General features: G+C 38.5%; 2 protein-coding genes across 3 annotated transcripts in view; one reads left to right on the forward strand and one right to left on the reverse strand.

Moving 5' to 3' along the window:
* Window positions 1–21,365, reverse strand: part of ctnna1 (catenin (cadherin-associated protein), alpha 1) — an 84,912-nt gene that overhangs the window by 29,463 nt on the left and 34,084 nt on the right. For both annotated transcript variants that reach the window (XM_061724968.1, XM_061724966.1), the window contains exons 8-12: window positions 9,133–9,213; window positions 8,805–8,957; window positions 3,726–3,818; window positions 2,784–2,940; window positions 619–819 (exon numbers count right to left, since the gene is read on the reverse strand). In XM_061724968.1, coding sequence (XP_061580952.1) covers window positions 619–819; window positions 2,784–2,940; window positions 3,726–3,818; window positions 8,805–8,957; window positions 9,133–9,213 — 685 coding nt within the window. The remainder of the gene's footprint in view (window positions 1–618; window positions 820–2,783; window positions 2,941–3,725; window positions 3,819–8,804; window positions 8,958–9,132; window positions 9,214–21,365) is intronic.
* On the forward strand, window positions 13,373–18,863 carry lrrtm2 (leucine rich repeat transmembrane neuronal 2). The gene is made up of 2 exons (XM_061724965.1): window positions 13,373–13,710; window positions 14,300–18,863. The coding sequence occupies exons 1-2, from the start codon at window positions 13,707–13,709 to the stop codon at window positions 15,934–15,936; spliced, it is 1,641 nt and encodes a 546-aa protein (XP_061580949.1). The 5' UTR covers window positions 13,373–13,706; the 3' UTR covers window positions 15,937–18,863.

Consider the following 21,365-nt stretch of genomic DNA (forward strand, 5'->3'; position numbering starts at 1 on the left):
TTACTTCCCCCTGTAGACTCCAGACATATGTCAGTCAACGTTGCTCACAGGTATGTAGTCAAGTTGTGCCAAGGCCTTTTACTGGCTGCCAATCCTTCCTTGGAGCACAAATTTGTGTTTGTGTCAACACACTTGCATTTTGCAAACCAATGTCAAAAATGTCAAACGTTAAAAAGGTTTTCTGTCTTGGTAGATGGCAATCTAACATTTAGTGTAAACTGAGTGGAACACTAATCATGATAGATGGTTTCACATAATTTAACAAATGCTGAATGCGATGAGTAGAGCCAGATTTTCTCTTTTAATGTACCCATATCCTTCACAAATCTAGAGTGAATTTAAACTACAAAGAGACGACAGTGTTATTAATGATCCTCCTGGAGGGTTAGAGGTTGAGCTACGATTCGCTACCAACTTCACAATCTAGAATCAATTAACATAAAACTGAGGCTCTGGTATGTTGATCAGGCGTGCCACACTGACAGGGGTTTTTGACTAACCTTCCTGGTCACATAAAGCAACAACCTGATATCCCTGGAGGCTGATCAACATCTTGTTTTATTTGCAGTAATCCATCAAAATATGAGCATAAGCAGTTCAACAATGATTTTGAAATACCTGTGTCAGTGAGGAGCTTTGTGGCCTCCAGAACCTTCTCTGTGTAGATACCAGGTTCATAATTGTCCATTTCAGAAGTGACCACATGAACAACTCTCGCAGCTCGGCCTCGAATAGCCCCAGCAGTGCGATCCAATCCATCCACATCCTTCTCTTGCAGAGCGATGACGCACTTATTTACATCCTCAAGGATGTGATTCTCTGCAGATGAAAAGAAAAAAAATCCAAAGTCCAATTAGTAGCATATATCAATGCATGACTAAATGTGCCGCAGAAAACATTCGCTTAAAATTATTCACTTTCTTCCTCTCAAAAAAAGGTTCATAATCTATGATGCAACATGTTTATATGCATAGCTAGAATGTATACTATGAGAATATAATTTTACACCTTTCCAACTTATTGCCAAAAGCCATTAACATCTCACTATGGTGGTTTACATTAAAGCAAAGCAGATGGTTCAGCGTTATGACCGGGTGGTGACGTTATACAAGTGATCACAGTCTCTCCGTGACCTATCAGTGACATGCAAAAGCACCACAGTCCAGTAAAGCAGTGTCCTTCAACCCTGGTCCTCAGGTTCCAATGTCCTGCGTGTTTTAGACTTTTCTCTACTTTAAAACACCCGATTCAATTGATATAATCAACATCAGCTTGTCAAAAAGCCTGTCATTGGTCCATGAATTTGGGCCAGGTGTGTTAGAGAACAGTGACATGCAGGACAGTGGGCCTTGGTGATTGGGGTTGAAGACCGTTGCATCAAAGCACCGACTGTGCTGGTTTTACGAAGAATGCTGTATATCTGGAAAAAGGAGATGGAAGGGAAGTGGACAAGGAAATCAGGGTACTGCTGGCTGCTTGCGCTGAGGATTTGTTGGCAGATTCGTGACCCTTTACGGGATGCAGTCATCTACGATAAATTCCATATGGGCCAACAGACGGCTGACAAGTCTTCCAGCTCATGAATATTTTGTATAAGGAATTGGGAATACAAAAAAAACAGGTATAAAGGGCATCCAGTCAGGAATATCTGGGGGTAAATAACAGGCTAGACACTGTAGGCCTCTTATTTCATCTAGTACTGAATGGCAGCCAGCATTGTTGGAGTGGTGTTTAGAAGTCTTGTCTGTTCACATTTTCGCTCTATTGCTGTGTTACAAATTGGCAAACAGGATTTGTGTCAGACAGGCATCAGTTTTTAAATGTTGTGTTTGAGCCTTCCTGAATTTAAAATAAAATGTTTTACCACCATTTATTTTCCCTTCAAATACCAATTTTGATACATTGGCTTTGATTTTTTTCTTTAACAAATACAACTATTTCTCCAGACTTTGCTGCTATGGTTTGTCCTTTCCTGTTGATTTGATAAACTTGTGCTTTTTTTAATGCAACAACTCTTTAAATACTTAAAAAGGTGCCTCGTGTTATTTTTTGAAGCTACATTCATGCTACCAGTTTTCTGGATAGGTAGCTCTGGCCAACAACTCGTGCTTCTGTGCCCGGTGACTCAAAACAGGATGTCTTAAGGTAGTTTTATGTAACTAAACAGCTTGTTCTGATGTTTTAGAGCAACAAAAATTCTGCAACGAAATTACATGGTATCAAATGGTGAATAGATGTACATGCTCACTAATAGAAATGCCCTAATTTTCAGCAGTAGAGGCAAGTACTTCCAATACTGGTACTGATATCAGAACTTTTGAAGGGGCCTCTCTGAAGCTCGGAGGGAGTAAAGGCATTTTTCGTGAAGCTTATTAATGGGAAGTCTATAAAATGCAAATGTCCACTGTGTAAATTACAATCTGTCCTTGGCTGGAGGTGAGCAAAGTCGTTTAACTTACTGCTTAATGATAACTCTTTCAGGTAATGTCCGACAAACAGTTTATGTGCTTTGACACACATGACTGATGTTAATTTTAGATGAGTTTCTATTGATGCCTCTGTGCTCAATCGGCCTCGGGAACATCACACTTATCCTAGCAGGTTAACGCATAAGATCATCTGCAGCTGCTTTACCGTCTTAAGCCTTAAACAATTTTGATACTGCATAATAATTTATCCAATGTTTACTTGTAGCAGTTTAAAGCATTAAAAGCCCAGAACACTCTAGCATTAAAAAGCATTTCCTCTTGGATGGACATGTCAAGCAAATTAACACTACTTACCAGACACACTAAGGAAGTCATCAATCGATGTTATGTCATCGACAGCATCAGTGAGGACACGGACCTGCTTTTCCCACTGATCCTTGAACAAATCCATATTGTCTTGGGCCACCTTACTGTTGGGCTTGGCAGCAAGGGCCAGTGCTGCATTAATCACCTATAATTGTCAAATTACAACCATTAAAGCCCAATTACACCATAGCCCTAAGCCACAACATTTGCATAGGCTCATTGCACAAAGCCCCCACATCACCGTCCAGATTCTATATAGACAAATTATTGCTTAAGAGTGATGAGCACTTTGAAGCACATAATGGACCAACACTGAGAATTAAAAAAAAAGGTACTAATGAAGAGTTATTGTTGACAAACTGGTTAGTTAACATGTCAACATGTATGGGGAAAATGGGATCAGTAGTGGACATGATGCAAATAAGACTTTTTTTTTTCTGAATCTGTATTGTTTATATGAAAAAGTTAATCATAAATCATCATAATGTAAACTAAACCCATTTTCATTTTAGATGCGAAAGTATGTGTTTTAACTTTAAAATTTTGAGATTCAAGTTTATGAAATAGATGGAAGATAATAGATGGGGGTGTGGCAACTACTGCAGGTAAAAAAATAAATAAATGTTTTACACACAAATCAAAAAACAAATATCCAAAAAATAAAAATCCAAACATGTCTGTCCAAACTATGAAGATTGAGAAACTTTGCTTAAAGTTTTCACAGACCATAATTTGATAATACAATTTGGCAATTGGACAGAGCAACATCCAAAATAATAAGTGCTTAAAAAAGGTGCAGGAGTCGAGATTTTCATTCAAGGAGGGCCATAGACAGTTTTTGTATCATTCAATTCGGCTTCATGAGACAATGGTGCAAGCTCTCAAAGACAAGCATAGTCAGCATCCTGCATAAACAAAAAATCTAGTTACCTGGGGGCACAGGGTTTCCAGTTGAGATGCTGCCATGCGGACCAGCTTTACTCCCTCTTCATTGTTGGAAATGGAGCATGCCAAGTTGGCCACCTGAAAAGAGAACACACACAAATCTATTTTGAGCCAATATTATCGGGAGAAGCAATACCAAGATATATAATTAAACTTGAGTTGTTTATGGCAGGCCGGTTTAGTGATTCTTCGTCAGAAATGAACCATCTCTGCAATAGAACTAATCCTTGCGGAATACAAGCTCACTGTTGTGGATTAATTCATAAAGCTGCTAAAAATCATGCTGAATGATGGCACAGAGGGGTGCAGAAAGGAGATAAACAAAACCTGAGCTGTTAAAGTAGTAGGAGTTTGGCATTTGTTTCCAGAAAAACAAAATTTCACCAAATCTCAGTGACTAACGCTGGACTCACAGGGCACCACACTCCTAGAGACACCAATGTTCTGGATACTTTCAAAAAATGAGCAGCAAGATGAGAACTACAACGGCAAGTAAATCTTACATGTATTGTGGCTCAGGTGGCTAGTATGACCACTGTGATGGTTTGAGTATATTTTCACATACCAACACACCAAACTCACAATTATTTCTAAATAGAACTGCACCTTGCTATATTAAACATCGACTTATAATCCCATACATTTACATTTGAGTTTTTAATGTGCTGTCAACAAAGCTGAAATTGAATTATACACATATATATATATATGAAATGTGCTGAAAGATCCCCACTTTTGAAAATAGAAATCAAATAATGGCTGAACTGTCACGGAAACTATACTGTCAGGCCCAAAATGCACCACCTGGAATTAATTTGGCAAATACTGAAGAGCCTGCAGTGGCAAAAGTACTTCAGTGATGAGTTTCAACAAACAAGCTATTTAACCCTTACTGATGCAGCAAGGAGCATCTTATTTCTTAAACAATCATGTCTGAAGAAACATTCTGTGATCATGGAAAGGCTATTATGGTGTTTCAGGTGGGGGGTACAATGATGGGAATGAATCAAGAAGACAAAATTACTTAGTAGATTGTTGAAACTACTAAAACTGGATGAAATAATTATTTGATAAAATAGGGAAGGATATTGGTGAGCCATCATTAGGATGGAAATGTGATCAGAAAATAAAAAAACTGGAATGCTGAGAATCAGAGACCCAGAATCAGAGATATTTGGTGCTATCTGACAAGACAACTAAAATATTTGTCAGTGAGACTTATCTAGAGAAACAAGACCTTGTGGTCTTTGCAAAAGAGCACAATGTTTTTTATTCTCTTCTTGCTAAAGAGCATAAACATGGGACTGGAACAGTGGTAAACTTCCCGTTCCGTAGTGATGGGTGCCAACACAGTGGTGGGTGCGGTCATGCCTAATGTGTACTGTACAAGCCGGTGGGGGAGTATTATGTGAGGTTTGCTTCAGTGAAGTAACATTGTAAACTCGAAGGTGGCGTTGTCTAACCACCTTAGTGCACGGCATTTTTCTGGTGTTTCTCATCATCATGAGCATACACATGCATATATTTTTACTGGGAGCTTGGGCCCTTGTTTTAACAGATGTTTATATTATTTATCATCAAATTATGTCTTAGTAAAAATTATCAATAATAAATGAAACCATGCTTATTTTAAGCCTACTAAGCCCTAGGACAAAAGAGCGAAATTTGTGGAAAAAAGGTTGTTTCTTTTCCCCTCCAAATAGACATGCAAGGAGAATAAGAAAAAGTACTCATTTGATTGCAGGTAGTGAAATGCTGTTGCTGCTAGAGTGGTACACTGAATCAGATTATGAAAGATCTTCTGCTCCTTCATGCTCCTCAATTGTACAGGATGCCTGCCTGCACCTATAAATTCTTGAGCAATTTTTCTGATGAGAAGTACTCATTCAACTGCACTGGTGAAGCACTGAAATATTGATATAAACATACCCTACATCACTATTCAAACACATGCAGAGACCACAGGGTGAACACTCAGTAATCCATGAGGAGGGGCGAGAGTGGTTGCATAAAGACAAACTGGCACTTTATGGAGAGACCTGTATTCATGATCTTTCACATAAGCTTTTACTAACACAGAGAGCCACTGGGAACCCAGTCCTTTCAGCATAAAGAGATAGTGGAGGAAGCTAAAGGAGGACATTCCTCCCCCAAGTTAACCAACACTATTCCACTTGTAATGGTGTGACAAAGCATTTCAGCTGTCAGGGGAGTGATCTTTTACTGAATGTATGCGCTTAATTACCTAACAGAAGCTATTTGGATTATTTTTCCACGCTGCTACTATAACAGCTTTTGCAAGCTGTAAAGGCATATATAACTTTCGACTGTTAGCCTTTAGACCACTTTTCTTACTACTACACTTTACTTACGTACTTAAGTGTGCAGGCTTAATAGAAATGCCATATTATGCATAAGATCCATCTATATGATGGATCTTGTCCATCAGTAATTGCTGAGATGACAAAATGATCAGAAATGTCAAGGACTTTGGTGTCATAATTCCAACGATATGCAGGTTCAATAAAGTCAGTGTGGTATCCTGCACACTCCATAATTTGTGTTTGTCGGTCAGTGTGAAAGAACAAATAGTCTGAAGATGTGACGGACGCTCAAGACGTATAGATAAATTATAAATATTCCTTTTGTGGTGTAGGGTGTAGATTGTGCATGAGGAAAAAGAACGAGAGTACAGTTTTATAGCTAAAATAGATCATTTTATAGCGTCACTGTATAAGATTAATCAGGAATAAATATAAGAACCTGCATTTAATTTTGTGGTTCTCTTGGTAAAACATCAGAAAAATCTACTCGTGTTTTCAATAAATATTGTTTTACCTTTGTTTTAATATAGCAAGAGAATTACCCCTAATCAAACCTCTCCAATATTTTTGAATAGAAAAGTATTTGTGTCCATATGGTACATCGCTGTGTTAAATTTTTCACACTCAAGATCATCGTCAAAATAGAATTTGCATTAATAGAAACTTCGGATGTGTTATATTATATATCTGTAAAATATAACATAACTTCCAGGTTGCTTAGGTCAGCACCTCAAAGCTCATCAAATCCAACCTTTTTCCATGTTCCCTCCTTTATGTTCTGAATATGGGTCAGTCATAATAAGGCTCTCAAATGTGTGTGAACTAATAGGCCATTTGCCTTTAGGCAGCCTCCACTTCCACAAGCCATTCAGAGGCTGAAATCGGTGGATCTTTGCTTCTGGTACTGAACGTGCAGCATTTACAGTATAGTCATTCTTTAACTGATAAAGAACCAAACCTCACATTTAACTCACAATGTGACACAATTTACTTATAAATTATAATGTTTGGCAGAGTTTATCCCCTTACAACTTACAGCACAGCTCAATACCTACTTAGCATAAATTTGAGGCAGCATGTTTAACTTAAACATGTTGAAGTAAATCCAATTGAATGGTTATTGCAAATTTCTCAGCTAAATCATCTGTTGGCCTTTACTATAGGAATGTTCTCTCTAATATTTTTTGTACAATAAAATTAGTTCATTCTAAAAGAGTTAATCCCAACAAAACCCACCATTTTATCAGAGGCTCTTGGCAAAATAGTATAGATGAACACAATAGCACTAAGGATGACTTTTCTTTTCTGAATAAATAAATAAATCCAGAAATGGTTTTCTGAAAAATTAACACCTGGTGAAAACCCTTAAATGCATCTACCACAAGTTAGCGTAACCAAAGTAATGTACAGTAAATCTAAACTACCAAATTCGAGTTTAGTCAAGCCAGGTCGAGACAAGCCCTGACACAGGTTTTTGATTTAAATCAAAATGTATGATCTCTTCAATTAAAATAAAAAGCAAATGCTGACTCAGATTCTATTAAAGTCCACCATGTGCAAAGACCAAAAAAAAAAATGTTTAAATGCAGAGGCGAGATGAAAACAGTAAAGTAACTTCAAGTATTATTCATTGTATTAATGTTAGGCTACCTTTTATTTTAGCGTAGTGCTTATAAATGTAGTTGCAGAAAAGGAAAGTTAGCAAAGCAACAGCTAAGTCAACCAAAGCCCTAATATCATATCTGACACTCAGGCCTTAAGGAGCTACTTAGGGGTCTACTTCCCAGCGTGGGCGTGTTTTCCTCCAATGCTTCAGCAGTTTCTTGTGGCAAATGAGTATACCATTCTGCCCTGACTGGACTCACTGATCTAGCTGTACTCATGCTTATTTACCCATGAGAAGAGGTCACTTTTAAAAATGTCAGAAAATGGTCCTCTGCCACAGAAACGACGCAACATAGAAAAAGCAATTACAGAAAAATAGTTTAACCTTCACAGCACACTAAGGGTCACACAGACACTGCCAGTGCGCTGTGAGGGTTAATGTTGCCTAATTTTCATTTGGATGAAATTCTAGTTTGCTGTATCAGGATACTTTAATGATAGAATCATAACAGATATTTCTGTGAAGAGTCACATAAAAACAACAACAGGATCATGAAGTCTGACGACTGCTCGAGATGGCTGGATTGTGAAAGGAAAGCCAGGGATGAAACAAATGCAGAGTGCCTTTGTTGAATTCAGTTACAATATGGGACTGAGGAGAGCCAATTAAGCACATTTTTCTATCAAGATGGTGAGAGAAATATGTTAAATCCCTTTGAAAGATGATTAAATGTGTTGGTTGGAGGATGGTGGGAAGTGGGACAAGACAGTAGTTTCGACAGCATGAAGGACTACTTTATGTGAAATGCTCAGCAAATGGAGCCTGAGCCTTTGCAAAATAGATTTTGTAACCATGTACTTTGTGCATAAATATATTTAATAAAATTAAATTGTCACAAGATTTCCACCCAGCTTGACATCCATGGTAGCCTGTGGACTGAAATACAGTTTCCTTCCACCATCTTCAAAACAAAAAAAGCCAATCTCTTCAGGTAAAGGGAAGGCTAACATGTTACCATAACTGTGTATGATGTTTTTTCCTCAAATTCCTGTAAGAAATAAATTCTAACACTCTGATGTGACAGAAAACTACATCTCTCACATTTTCCAGGTATTGATGAAAATGTCACTTTACCTCAATCAACTTGTTGGCATGTTCACGGAACACCTGCGCGTATTCCTTCACTTCTTTCTCGTTGCCATTCTTGGCAGCTTCAATCAAAACCAGTAGGGGAACGTTGGTCTCCAAGAAAGAGTCAGAGACATGGTCCATCACGGCTTTACGCAGCTATGAATTAAAAATGAAAAGACACTGTTATAATAATACATTTCATGGAGTTGAATATCTTGTTACCCTGACTACAAAATGCACTCCCTCACCATGTACACGAGAAACACCATTATCATTATCATCATCATCATCGTAACACTAAGGCTAGGGATAATTAAAGCTTTTACAAAACCTGTCTGCGAAGGTCTCTTGTCTTCTTTGTCATCCTGTCGATGGCTGTATTCAGAGCATCGCTTTTGTCTTTTCTACCAGCCTGAAACAGACAGAGAGGAGAAAGTGAGTTTCACAGTGAACTGTCAATTATACCCATCACAAAATGACCATGACATATTGGTGCGAAAACAAACAAACAAAAAAAACATAAAATATTAAGCCGCCACCACCACCTCCCCTTTCATAATTCACAGATGCAGTTCAGTGGCATGTGCAGTGTAAAAGCCTGCTTCATGGAATGAGCAGAGTGGTGACCAAACAAGATCCCTGTTTTCTGTGGTTCCAGCTTGCCCTCAGACAGACGTACGTGCACATAGCAATTTGGCTTTGTGACTACCTCTGTTATTGACTCAAAAGGTGCAGCAGCAGCACATCAACTTTGACCCCGCATTTTGCCTCAGTATTTCCAGACCACCAAGTAGGATCAAAGGTACACCAGTCTCGACTTTAAAAAGGAAAGTATGCCTATAAATCAGACCCTTGGCTGACAAAGTTTTGCAACCCTGCAAACGAAACCTGCATGTAAATATCAAGATATGTCTCCACAAAATAAATCTGAAAAAGGCATTTTATTTGTATGCATCAACTTGGCTGGACCCAAATACTTGCTTGTTAGGTGGCCATTTGGTTTTCAATTTGGGTATCTTGAATCAGGCCCCCCCATCCCCACACCACAACTCTTTTCACAGCATGGCAGATTTCAATAAACCATTACACAACCTGTGATACAGACAAATGCCTCAATGCAGCATTCTTTTAAATTAAAAAAAGGGGGAAAAAGTGTTTTTATAAACATCTTGTACAAGATGTCACCTATAAGACAATATAAACTGATGTAAAATAAAAAAAACTTCACTTCTCCTGATGATCCCTGCCATTATTGATGCATTTGTTTTCATACACATGCTTGCCGAAATTGATTCACAAATGTAACTTGTGGCTCTCAATAAGATGGCTGTTGCACCTAGTTATAGAAAGACATCAGGTTGCTCATTTGGAAATGAAATCAGCTTAATTGAAAGTGGTACATGTCTGAAAGAGCCTGTGATGGAAGTGATTTCCCAACACTGCTGGGGAGCAAAAGCTCACTGATCATGTTCAGGAACGCCCAACAAGCTCACAACCACGGCAGCAATTCTAAAATAATCCCCTCTCTCACTGAAACACCAGCATTGCAAGGTTGAAACATGGATGTGGTGCCTAAAAACTGGATATGGAATTCCAATACAAAAACAGAAAAATAAATAGTAATGGTAATCATGTATTTTAATGCATCAACACCTATATCAAACACCTAATGGTTATTCGGGTATCAAAATAATTCTGTAAAAAGGCTGTGACTACAACTGGGGGGTTTGTGAAAAGCAAAAAGAAACCAAAACATTTCAATGTCCTCCCTGCATGTGTTCTTTTATTCGGCACCTTTTTTTCTGTCCAAGATCAAAATATTACAATTATATACAAATGGTTAACTGCTGAAATTATGCACAGTGATATTTCAAAACTATAGGCAGTTACACTAAAAAGTGCAGCAACGATGAATTGGTAATCATGTGGTAGCCCTAAGCACAGCACACCACTGACAGACGCACTGATGGTGGATAGAAAAAAGAAAATCAGTCATGAAAGGGAAACAGAGGAAAACGCATAGAACCAGCTGGACTTCAGGCTGTTAAGTTGCCTTATAATTTGGAAATCAACTGCAACAGCAGCACGGATGGAGGTGGCACTGACCTCCCCTTCCCCCAACTACCCTTTGCCCATTGGGGGGGTTGTGCATGTAGTTAGGGGCCAGGGAGAACAAATCCATTGTGATTTTGCGTTGGTTGATTGCTGTGGTGAGGTTTTGTCTGCTCTGCCCCCAATTTTTCAGTCCCATTTCATCCATGCTTAGCCTATTTTGCTCTCTTTTTTTCCCCACTTCATTTTTCTCTTTTTTCTCGCCCGCTAGAACAGCGTTTTCTGCCCTTGCATATTTTGTTGCTCTGCTCTAACACACCCGGCTCAATTTAGTGCGCCATTGACAGACTTCTCTAGACCTTGATGACAAGCTGAAGGGGATCCAATCAGGTGTGTTTGAGTAGAGAAACATCTAAAACATGCAGGGCAGTGTGCCACGAGGAACAGGGTTGGGAAACACTGCACTGAAGGGACTTGAAGCACTTCTGGTGCCTTTTATAGAAGCCTTTTTTTCCCTGCCCTATCGTTTATAGTAGTCAGGAGTTCATCCATCTCATTTAGGACATATAAGAAAAAGCACCACCACTCAAATCCATAGGAAGAAAGAATGCACATATCAAATTACACCACAAAAAAAGAAAAAATGATTTTCTGATGCTTTAACTGAGTAATGGTACCAAAGTGGGGTGTGTAATTTACAGCAATAGACACCAAGAATACCAGTACTATCCATATTAAGTGTAAGGGGCTTCACAATGAGTCACTGGTGCATGTTGGTGAAGGATAACTGATGCGCAGAAGGCATAAAAAAAACAAGTCCCAATGGCATAAACAAAGCCCAAACTTTACCTTGATAATGATCCTCATTTGTTTAAATACTATTTTCCATTCCAGTTAAGCCAAATGTACTTTACTGATTAAGTAGCCTCTGGTTACACATTGGTTAAAAAATTAAAAAAAAAGTTAATTTCTCCACTCCTGTCAAAAAAGCAGTGTGCCTCCCAGCATGCACAACTGTCCTCATTAGCACACCAGTATAAATGCACCCCATAACTGCAGGTTACACCCACTTAATTAAAAGTGCATTGCAACAAAGTAGTCAGGGAAAAAGCTGACACGGTAAATGACCAAGAAAGTCACTGTCAGATGGTTGTTTTAGAGTTTAGAACTTGTGTAAACAGAACGTTACTAGAAATTATCAAAATCAATGCTTCTGCAAGTCAACTTTGTCATATTCACCAATATTTATTGTTAAAAGGGCATATCAAAATGGATTTTGTTCGCAACTGATACTACTTTAAAAAAAAAAAAAAAATGTAACTAGAGTTTTTAATCCATATCAAGAACAGCACTGCAATCAAAATTAATTTATATGCATTTAGCATGGATGGGTGTGGCCAGCCTTATAAACTTGTTTAAAAGATACTCTGTAAAGCCCGGGCGTCAGGCCAAGTGTCAAAGGTTAGAAATGTGTTGGTGCTTCAAAATCACCATCTCTATTATATACATATAAACAAAATATACAATACATGACACCAATGATTCTGGGAGAAAAAAAAAAATCTTAACATCAAATCAAACCCATTTACAAAAAGCAATTAATTTTATATTTTTGATTGTTATCTCACCGTGAGGTTTATACGCCTCAATGGTAAATTCTTAAAACCTAACCTAAACCATTTTAAAACCCTGGCCATGCCATAAAGATTAAAGCATCACATACAAAACATGGCAATTCTGCATATTAGCCACACTTTGATCCGGTACAGTGATAAGGCAATGTGGGACAACTTTCTCATCTTGCTGTCTAGAGCCACAAGTTGAAAAGCAGATTGTGATCTGCTATGAGATTTTGGTTATTTATTCAATTTACGTCTCTTATATGCGTTCGTTTATAGTGCCTATAGAACAACAGCAAGGCAAAGCTGAGATTTACAGCTGTGGTTAATTTCCACACCAAGCTGCTGCAACATATTCAAGATATCAATATTCTGATGGTGACGAGCCAGTGTGAGGGAAGGGGTGTGCAAGAGGGAGCTGGAGGAAGACTTAGGTGCATGAGGCAGAGAGCAAGTGACTGAGTAAGAGAGTGAGAGGCTGTTTGTGTGTGTGCGTGTGTGCGTGTGTGTGTGTCTGTGTGGGGGAGAGAGAGAGCGAGCGAGAGAGAGAGAAATAGCAGCGATGATCGACGCCAGGCTGCCACCACTCTGTAGCAGTGAGTGGCTGCAACAAAAAGCACAGAATAACATCCCTGCTTCCCTGCTCTGCTTTTTTCTCTCTGCGTCTCAGCGCAGACGAGGGCTCCGCTCACAGCTCTGCAGAGGCGATGCTGAGACTGAGCCGGTGTCGGAAGCTGGATCTTTGGCTGCCATCAACAAGTTAGGGATGGATGACCACTATCATTAGACAGAAACAATTGATCTTCAATTAACCATCTGAGCTTTCATCATTGCAGAGGGGAAAAAGGATTTTTTAAAAAGGGAAGAAAAAAAACCTGGGGTGGGGGGGGGGGGTGTTCACTGGAGTCGCTCTGGATGCAAGTGATCAACTTAAAGAATATATTCTTATTTCAAGGATTTGTGGGTTGAAGAAAAAAATAACATTCAACATTATATTTAAGCTTGGATTTTAAGGGACTTGGACACAATAACAGGAATATACGTCATCCTGGGACATGGAATATTACATTTTGTTTCAATTGGGTGGGTTCAGAATTGCTTTATTTACAAAGAGGCTGATTCCTTTTGTGCTTACTCGAAAGGGTTTTTTCCCTTTGGATTTTTCTTCCATCTGGTTGCTACAAGAGTCTGCGGGAAGGGACAGTTGAATGCAGCCTCCGATGTGCACAAAAGAATGGGTAAGTTAGCCCTTTATATGGCATGTCTACAGATGAATAAGGAATACAAGTAACTGTGAGGGAGCTTGAAGACTAAAAGCTCGTCTGCCTTGTCCATATACTGCAACAGCTCCTCATTTTCCCCTTCTTCACCATCACACGAATTAGGAAGATATTTCTTTCAAATTCCTTTTTATTTCACAGTGGATTGCTAAAATGATAAAGAAAAAAAAACTATTCAACTATAAAATGATAGCTTCTTCGAGTGTCTCATTATTTAAAAAAAAAAAAAAAAAAAAAAAAAAAAAACATCCAGCAGTAACTCAAATCTGCTCCTCATTACTAACTGCATAAGCACACATTGTAAACAATATAGGCTCAATGTAACTAGTAAAAATGAGGGCAAGGTCCAGGCTATACTTGTAATTAAAATGTTTAACAATGTCAGTTGCAATGTGAAAGGTGTCGATGTAAAATGTCTCATCTACTGTATGTTTGAGAAAGAAAGAGCATACACCAACAGCACCACATGAACTAGTTTTAAGTGCTTTGCAGAGATTACCTTTCCCGCCCCACAGTTTATTTTCCTGTCCTTAAACCTCCCCCCTAGGTTTCCATTCAAGGTGGCCATTGGTGGGACCTGCACCAGTGGCTCTGAGTGTGATCAGCATGCTCCTTGCGTGCTTGCTGTCTCCTGCATCATGCACAACCTGCCCTCAAAAATGCCGCTGTGAGGACCTGCAGTTCTACTGCGACACCCAGGGGCTTAAAGCACCACCAGACGGTGTGGACAAGGGTGCCCTGGGGTTGTCACTACGCCACAATAGCATCACTGAGCTCAGCCCTGATCAATTCTATGGTTTCAGCCAGCTCACATGGCTACATCTAGACCATAACCAGATTACCACGGTACAAGAGGATGCCTTTCAAGGGCTCTATAAACTGAAGGACCTCAATTTGAGCTCCAATCGTATCACCAAGTTGCCCAACACAACCTTCATCCACCTCATCAATCTTCAGATACTGGATCTGTCCTTCAATCAGATGACTTCATTGGAACCAGAACTGTTTCATGGACTTAGGAAACTCCAGATACTTCATCTCCGCTCCAATGTACTTCGTACCACACCTGTTCGGGCGTTCTGGGACTGCCGCAGTCTGGAATATCTGGGCCTAAGCAACAACCGACTACGGAGCCTGGCCCGAAATGGATTTGCTGGGCTCATTAAGCTTAAAGAGCTCCACTTGGAACACAATCAGCTGACCAAGATAAACTTGGCCCATTTCCCTCGCCTTGTTGCCCTCCAGTTTCTGTATCTACAGTGGAATAAAATCAGCAATGTAACTTGTGGCATGGAATGGACCTGGACTACTTTAGAGAAGCTAGACCTCACAGGGAATGAAATCCGTGTCCTGACTCCTGATGTGTTTCAAACGCTGCCAAATTTGAAAATTTTGCTGCTGGACAACAACAAACTGAGCAGTCTGGAACCCCAAGTTTTGGATATGTGGCAATCTTTAGGTACAATTGGGTTGTCTAGCAACCTCTGGGAATGTACCAAACGGATTTGCTCTCTGGCCAGTTGGCTGAGCACCTTTAAGGGAAGGTGGGAACATTCCATTCTCTGTCATAGTCCTGAATATGCCCAAGGTGAGGAGATACTTGATGCTGTGTACGGATTCCAGCTTTGCCAGAATTTCTCTGCACCAGTCATTCAGACCGTTAGTACAACCACAGAGACTACAACAGCTGCAGAGATCACAAGCTCCTTCTTTGGAATTATGCAGCCGACTGCCTCACAGGACTATGCAGAGGATTTTGGAAGCTTTACCACAGTCATTACCACAACAACCACAACACAGACGCCACGCACTACTCAAGCAACTACTGCTTTGGTGGAAGAGCCAGCTGTAACAGATGACTTCTTAGGTATAGACAACACCGTCATGACTCACAGGGTTATCATTGGAACTATGGCCCTTCTATTTTCATTCTTTTTCATCATTTTTGTTGTGTATATCTCACGGAAGTGCTGCCCTCCCACATTGAGGCGGATACGCCACTGTTCGGCCATTCAAAACCGCAGACAGATGAGGACCCAGCAGCGACAGCCAATGGCAGACCTTGCCACACAGGTACCCTATAATGAGTATGAGCCCAGCCATGAAGAAGGGGCACTTGTGATCATCAATGGCTATGGGCAGTGCAAGTGTCAGCAACTGCCTTACAAAGAGTGTGAAGTATGAACTCTTATTTATTCCTAGACCATATGGTTTGTCATTTGGCCATTTCAGATGAAACAGGGTTTACTTTTTTGATTTTCTTTTTCCAGTTTATGTAAAAAGCATAATTTCTACAAGAGAGATTTGAGAATATGTGATAAATGTGGAATGCTACAAAGACAGGTTGAACAGTTATGGGATGATGTAGAGATAGTCACAAATTTATTTTTCTATGAATGCAAGGTTGTTCATATCAACCTGGGGCAATCATTAAAAAAAAAAAAAACAAACATTTTAAACTGTGAGATTTGTCTCTACATTGTCTATATTCTGCAGCACAGTTTAACTACTTTGCCAAATGGCCCTCTGCTAACAGAGTACATCAACTGAGGAGATGTGAGTTGTTATATTTCTTCCATAAGATAAATATTTTAAACCATATTTTTAACTGTGCCAGAAACACTGTAAGCTAATATCTAAAAACACTCGGACAAATGAATTTGAGAAATTGTCAGTGTTCCATTTTACAGCTTGATTGCTTTGGGAGAATTATACATTAAAAGGGTAGAGATTAAACCCAAACTCTAAATTATAGCTGTATAATTACGGGTTATTACTATAGCTAAACATTTTCTTGCAGAGAAAATACTGAAATTCCATCTCATAAGCATTAAACATTTCTTTGACCAAATGACAAAAAAAGTCCACCAGAATTAAAAATATAACTTAAAGAAAACGTGCCTTTTTTTAGAAAATTGGACTCCTTCCAAATGTCTGTAGAAACGCAGTCAAACATGTTTATTGATAAATGCACACTTTAACGTTCAATTATATTAATTGGGAATCTAACCAGACATTGGCTTGGAAATAAAATGCTGATTTGCAGCTGAAAGAAGGCAATGAATGTTTGAATTCATTCCCAAAAAAGGCTAACCACCACATTCAAGTTTTTTAATCTGTGGAACACAATGCACTGTTCAGATGTGGTTAATTTTCCCTTTTAAACCATTAAGCAAAAATTCATGGATGTCAAGTACACAACTGACACACAACAAAATGATTACACCTTTAATGTACAATGATCTGTATATTGATTACCCATTTCCCAACTGCCATACAAGCTGTGACCATAATATGTTTAATCAACTTAACTTCCTTATGTACAATTTGCTCTCTTACTATACCAGAATCAATATATAGACAATTCCGGGTGACATGTGACTCATGTGTTAAGGAATAATGAAGAACCAAAATGCCAGATAAAAATTTTCATTCTAAAAATAAAAGCCTCCGTGTAATCTATGGTCTTTACTACTTAAACACTAATCAGGTTTGACAGGCTCAAGATAGAACAAATTAAGGAAAGGCAAAAGGAATCTAATATTCTGTCACCCACACCAGTGATCAAGCAACATTTAGCACTTCCATTGCTCTGAAATATTTCTAGTATAATCATCCTCCACACAACTAAACCTTTTATGTTAAGGCACTGTTTTATGTGGAATTGTCATGTAATGTCTGAGAAAATGTATTTAGAGTGAACGACATACTAGATGCTGGGTTTGGAATAAAGAGTGTTAAACTATACTGCAGTAAATAACCTGAGTGCAATCAGAGACCCAGTGATAAGCAAACAGCAGGCTTAGGTCAAGAAACATTTGTATGCAGGCGGGAGTGGAGGTGCATTAGCATCAGACTGAAGGTGCTGCTGCAGCTTTGCACATCTTTTTGTTCAGTTTGGTCGTGGGGGCAGGGTGAGCGAGAGTGGGCTTTAGAGGAATTAATACGATGAAGAGGGGGTATAGCTATGGGGTAATGTTGAGCAACCTATTTGGAAAGAGAAGAACTGTAAAAACGTAAATGAATTTATTTCAAAAATTGAATGAGTGAACCTTGCTGGGCTATATAGAAAACCCAACTATACCCAATTGTCAGCCATTGAGCTATTTAATTGGGCTAAGAGTTCTAGTGTAATTCCTAGTTCAAAGAAATCAAGTCAAATGCTTGCCCCAAGTCTATGACATTATTCTTCACAATTCCAATTTTTTTTTCCCACCCCAACTTTTGGTCATGCACCTCAAAATCAGTTAAGATTTTGAGATGCCTCTAATGGCATAGAAAGTTCAAGAAACCAATGTGATTATGAGTGTTTAAGAATAACTTTGTCTGGACAAAGGCCCCTGACAGAAGGAAACAAGTCTACCATTTGTGGCTTTGTCTATTCATGGAGTTAGTCAAAATTTGGCTTCAAAGATCTACATGAATGCTTGTGTGTCAGTGTGTCTTTGCAGATCCTAAACAACACCTGTGAGAACAAAAGTTCATACGTAAACCAAAAACTGTTAGACTTCATGTTTGAGATCAGTGGAAAACAATGCATACACTGACATTTCAAAAGCCAAACATCTCCCCTTTATAATTTTTAATTTCCTCCAGCTTCGCCCTGCTTTTACTACTGCCCTTATAATCTGTCGTGCATGTTCAAACTGAGTTGCTTTTTTTTTGTGGCAAATTAGCAAACATTAATGAGAGACCTCATTTCGAATAAAGAATGAGGATGTATATTGAACTCAGAGTGCCATCAATCATGAAATTTCACTGTTTAAGACTACAGATGTACCAAGAGACTGAAATCCACAAAATTTGTAGAATTATGCATCCCTTTGCACTTTGGCTCTTTGTAAAATGTTTTTGTTTCTTCTTGTCATCTTCTAGCCCTTACCCATGCAAAAAAAGAAGAAAAAAAAGAAAAAAAAAAGAGAAAAAAAAGAAAAAAAAAGGGAAAGAAAAGTTAACCAACCCTTATTCTCTTACCCATCCTCTTTGTGCAAAATGAATGCTTTTCTCTTTCCATTTTCCTTTTGTATTGTAATATGTACAATTTCATATCTGTATAGTGGATAAGATGTGCCAAACTGAAAAAAACAAAAACAAAAAAACATTGTCCCCTAAAAACATATATTTTTTAAATAAAATGGTTATAATTTACAAAGTGTTTGCAATGTGAAGAATAATGACAACTTTGTTTGGTCTTTCATTTCATTTTGGTTGAGTGTATACATTTTAAGCTTACAAACTTCCACGGAAAATGCTTTTTGAACAAAATAGTTTGATCATTAAATTAACTTGTAAGTTAAAAATTACATTCTTGTACGGAACTCTTGGAAAATCAGGATGTGTTCATTTAAACTGACTGGTCAAAAGAGAAATTATGTTTAAAGCCATTCGTGTCTGATTTTACTTGTCAATTTTTCTTATTTTAAGTGAAAAATTTACTAGATAAAATGCAAAGGTAACCAATGGCTATTCTAACTTGCAAGCTCACAAGATCATGGTTTGAATTTGTTTCTTCCACAACTGTTTCTGAACTTAATTTGTGCACAAGCCATGTCCAAGACAGAGGAAACAAACCCAACTTTTTTTCCCCCGAAAACATTGAATAATTAAACTACTTTGATAATTAAAAAAAACATCTAAAACCAGATTTAATTTAAAACTAGATATAATTGTGAGGTATGCACAGTATCAAATACAAATGAGTGATAAATAGAAATCTTAGCAACCATCAAAGATAAAAACACCACGCACATCCATTAACCACTGCCTTTGAATTAGATTGTTCAAACATGAGATGGCAGAAGGATGCTTTTAAAACTGGTTTTATATTAATATATCAAAGTGAATGGTGACAGCACTTTATATAAGCCCCTTTCACACAGAGATTCCGCAATATTGGTGTAAAGAAGTCCTGCCAATACGCCGCCTTTGTTGGTTCACACAGAACCATACAACGCCGGCATAACGCCGCTCCCGTCTGTAAATTCACACAGCATGCCGGCGTTCCGCAATCAGAGGCGTGACGACAGCGTCAGCGTCTAGTGGCATGCCGGCATGCCGGCTGTGTCATTCACACAGACCCCGTTTCGGCTCTGTGACTACCTCCGCTGCCGGCTTATTGGTGGGGCCACTTGGCCCCCCCATTCCGCCTCCGTGACTTTCACACAGAACAGCGAGGCGGCTTAAAGGCGCAACGTTCCCGCCTCGAACTGGCTGTGTGAAAGGGGCTATAGACTCAGCTTTAAATTTTCAAACTTGAGCTGAATATTTAAAGCCAACAACAGCTGTATCATTAAAGCTTAACATGAATGCCATGTTAGCTGTGTTTTGCAACAGTTGAGTAGAATAGAAATTTCCTCTAAACAACAGAAATATATACATTTTTTTTTCTTATACATTTTCTGAAGTTATATTTCCAGATATGAAGCCAGTGACAGAGAACTGTGCTTTTACATCAATACTAAGCAGCGCTTCCCCAAGCTTTACTGCCTTCGGGGGGATTAATTCCTTTTTCTTGTGGCAATTTATCAACAGCATATGGAGACAAAGAGCAGCTCATGTACAATTCCATGAGCCTGATCCATAGTAGTCAACATTTGAAGTGAATCAAAAACACACTTAGATGTTATGTCAGAATTTTAAACAACCTCTGTTCTTCTCTAAGGACAACTTTGATTAAAGGTTATGGTCCCCTACAAATGTTGACTAGTGTCATTGGAATGAATAGCCCTGTAAATGTTGGTTCACATTAAACCATATGAAATGCATTACATTTTGTTATGACCCATTAAACAAAACAGCCATGAGGAGAAAAACTCCTGTCTGGTCCATTCAAAACAAAAAAAAAACATTGCAGAATCCAAGTTTGTTCAAATGGACTTTAGAAAATTTAAGTCATGCTTCTATGCTCTTTTCAGCGTAAGATGGGTTCTTCCTCACAACCTTTCAAAGAATTACTACTTTACTTTTGTTTTCCCCTCTCCCTCTTTTTTTTTTTTTTTTAAAATACTGCTATAAAAAAAGTTTAACGTGCTAGCTGAAACTTGTAAAGTCAAACCCAAATTCAACTGGGCTGATTTTGTTGACACATCAATTCAAGTTTGGTAACTGTCTGTTTCCCATTTGTAAACAGTTTTCTCTGGTGTTATTTCCACATGTGTAAAACCTTAATACTGGAGGGTACACTAAGGGTGTATTTTCTTTTTGACATGGCAGTTTGTCAGGTCAAATTGTCTTTTCAGTCCATAACATCTGGGGGACAGAAAATATCAACATTACCCAATATTCTTGATTGCAAAAGCCAGTTGTTAGCTTTATTTTAAAAAGGTAAGAAAAAAAAAAAGAGTCCTTTATTGAGAGCTAAGACTTATGCTTTTTATTAGACATGAGATCCATGATATCACTTGCTTTAGCAGCAGCAATCAGTCATGGGTCACTTTAGCATTATTGAAGTGTATGCACAATATTAGCCATTTACAGTGACTACATCAAGACTGGTACACCTCTAAAGTCCTTCAAAGGGTCACATTTCTCCCCATATCAATATGGTACATCACAATAACTTAATATTAGAGTGCCAAAATGCAGTAGCTTATCAAAGCATACCAATAACACTG

The sequence above is a fragment of the Cololabis saira genome, chromosome 7, assembly GCF_033807715.1.
Source record: "Cololabis saira isolate AMF1-May2022 chromosome 7, fColSai1.1, whole genome shotgun sequence".
NCBI classification, from domain to species: domain Eukaryota; kingdom Metazoa; phylum Chordata; class Actinopteri; order Beloniformes; family Belonidae; genus Cololabis; species Cololabis saira.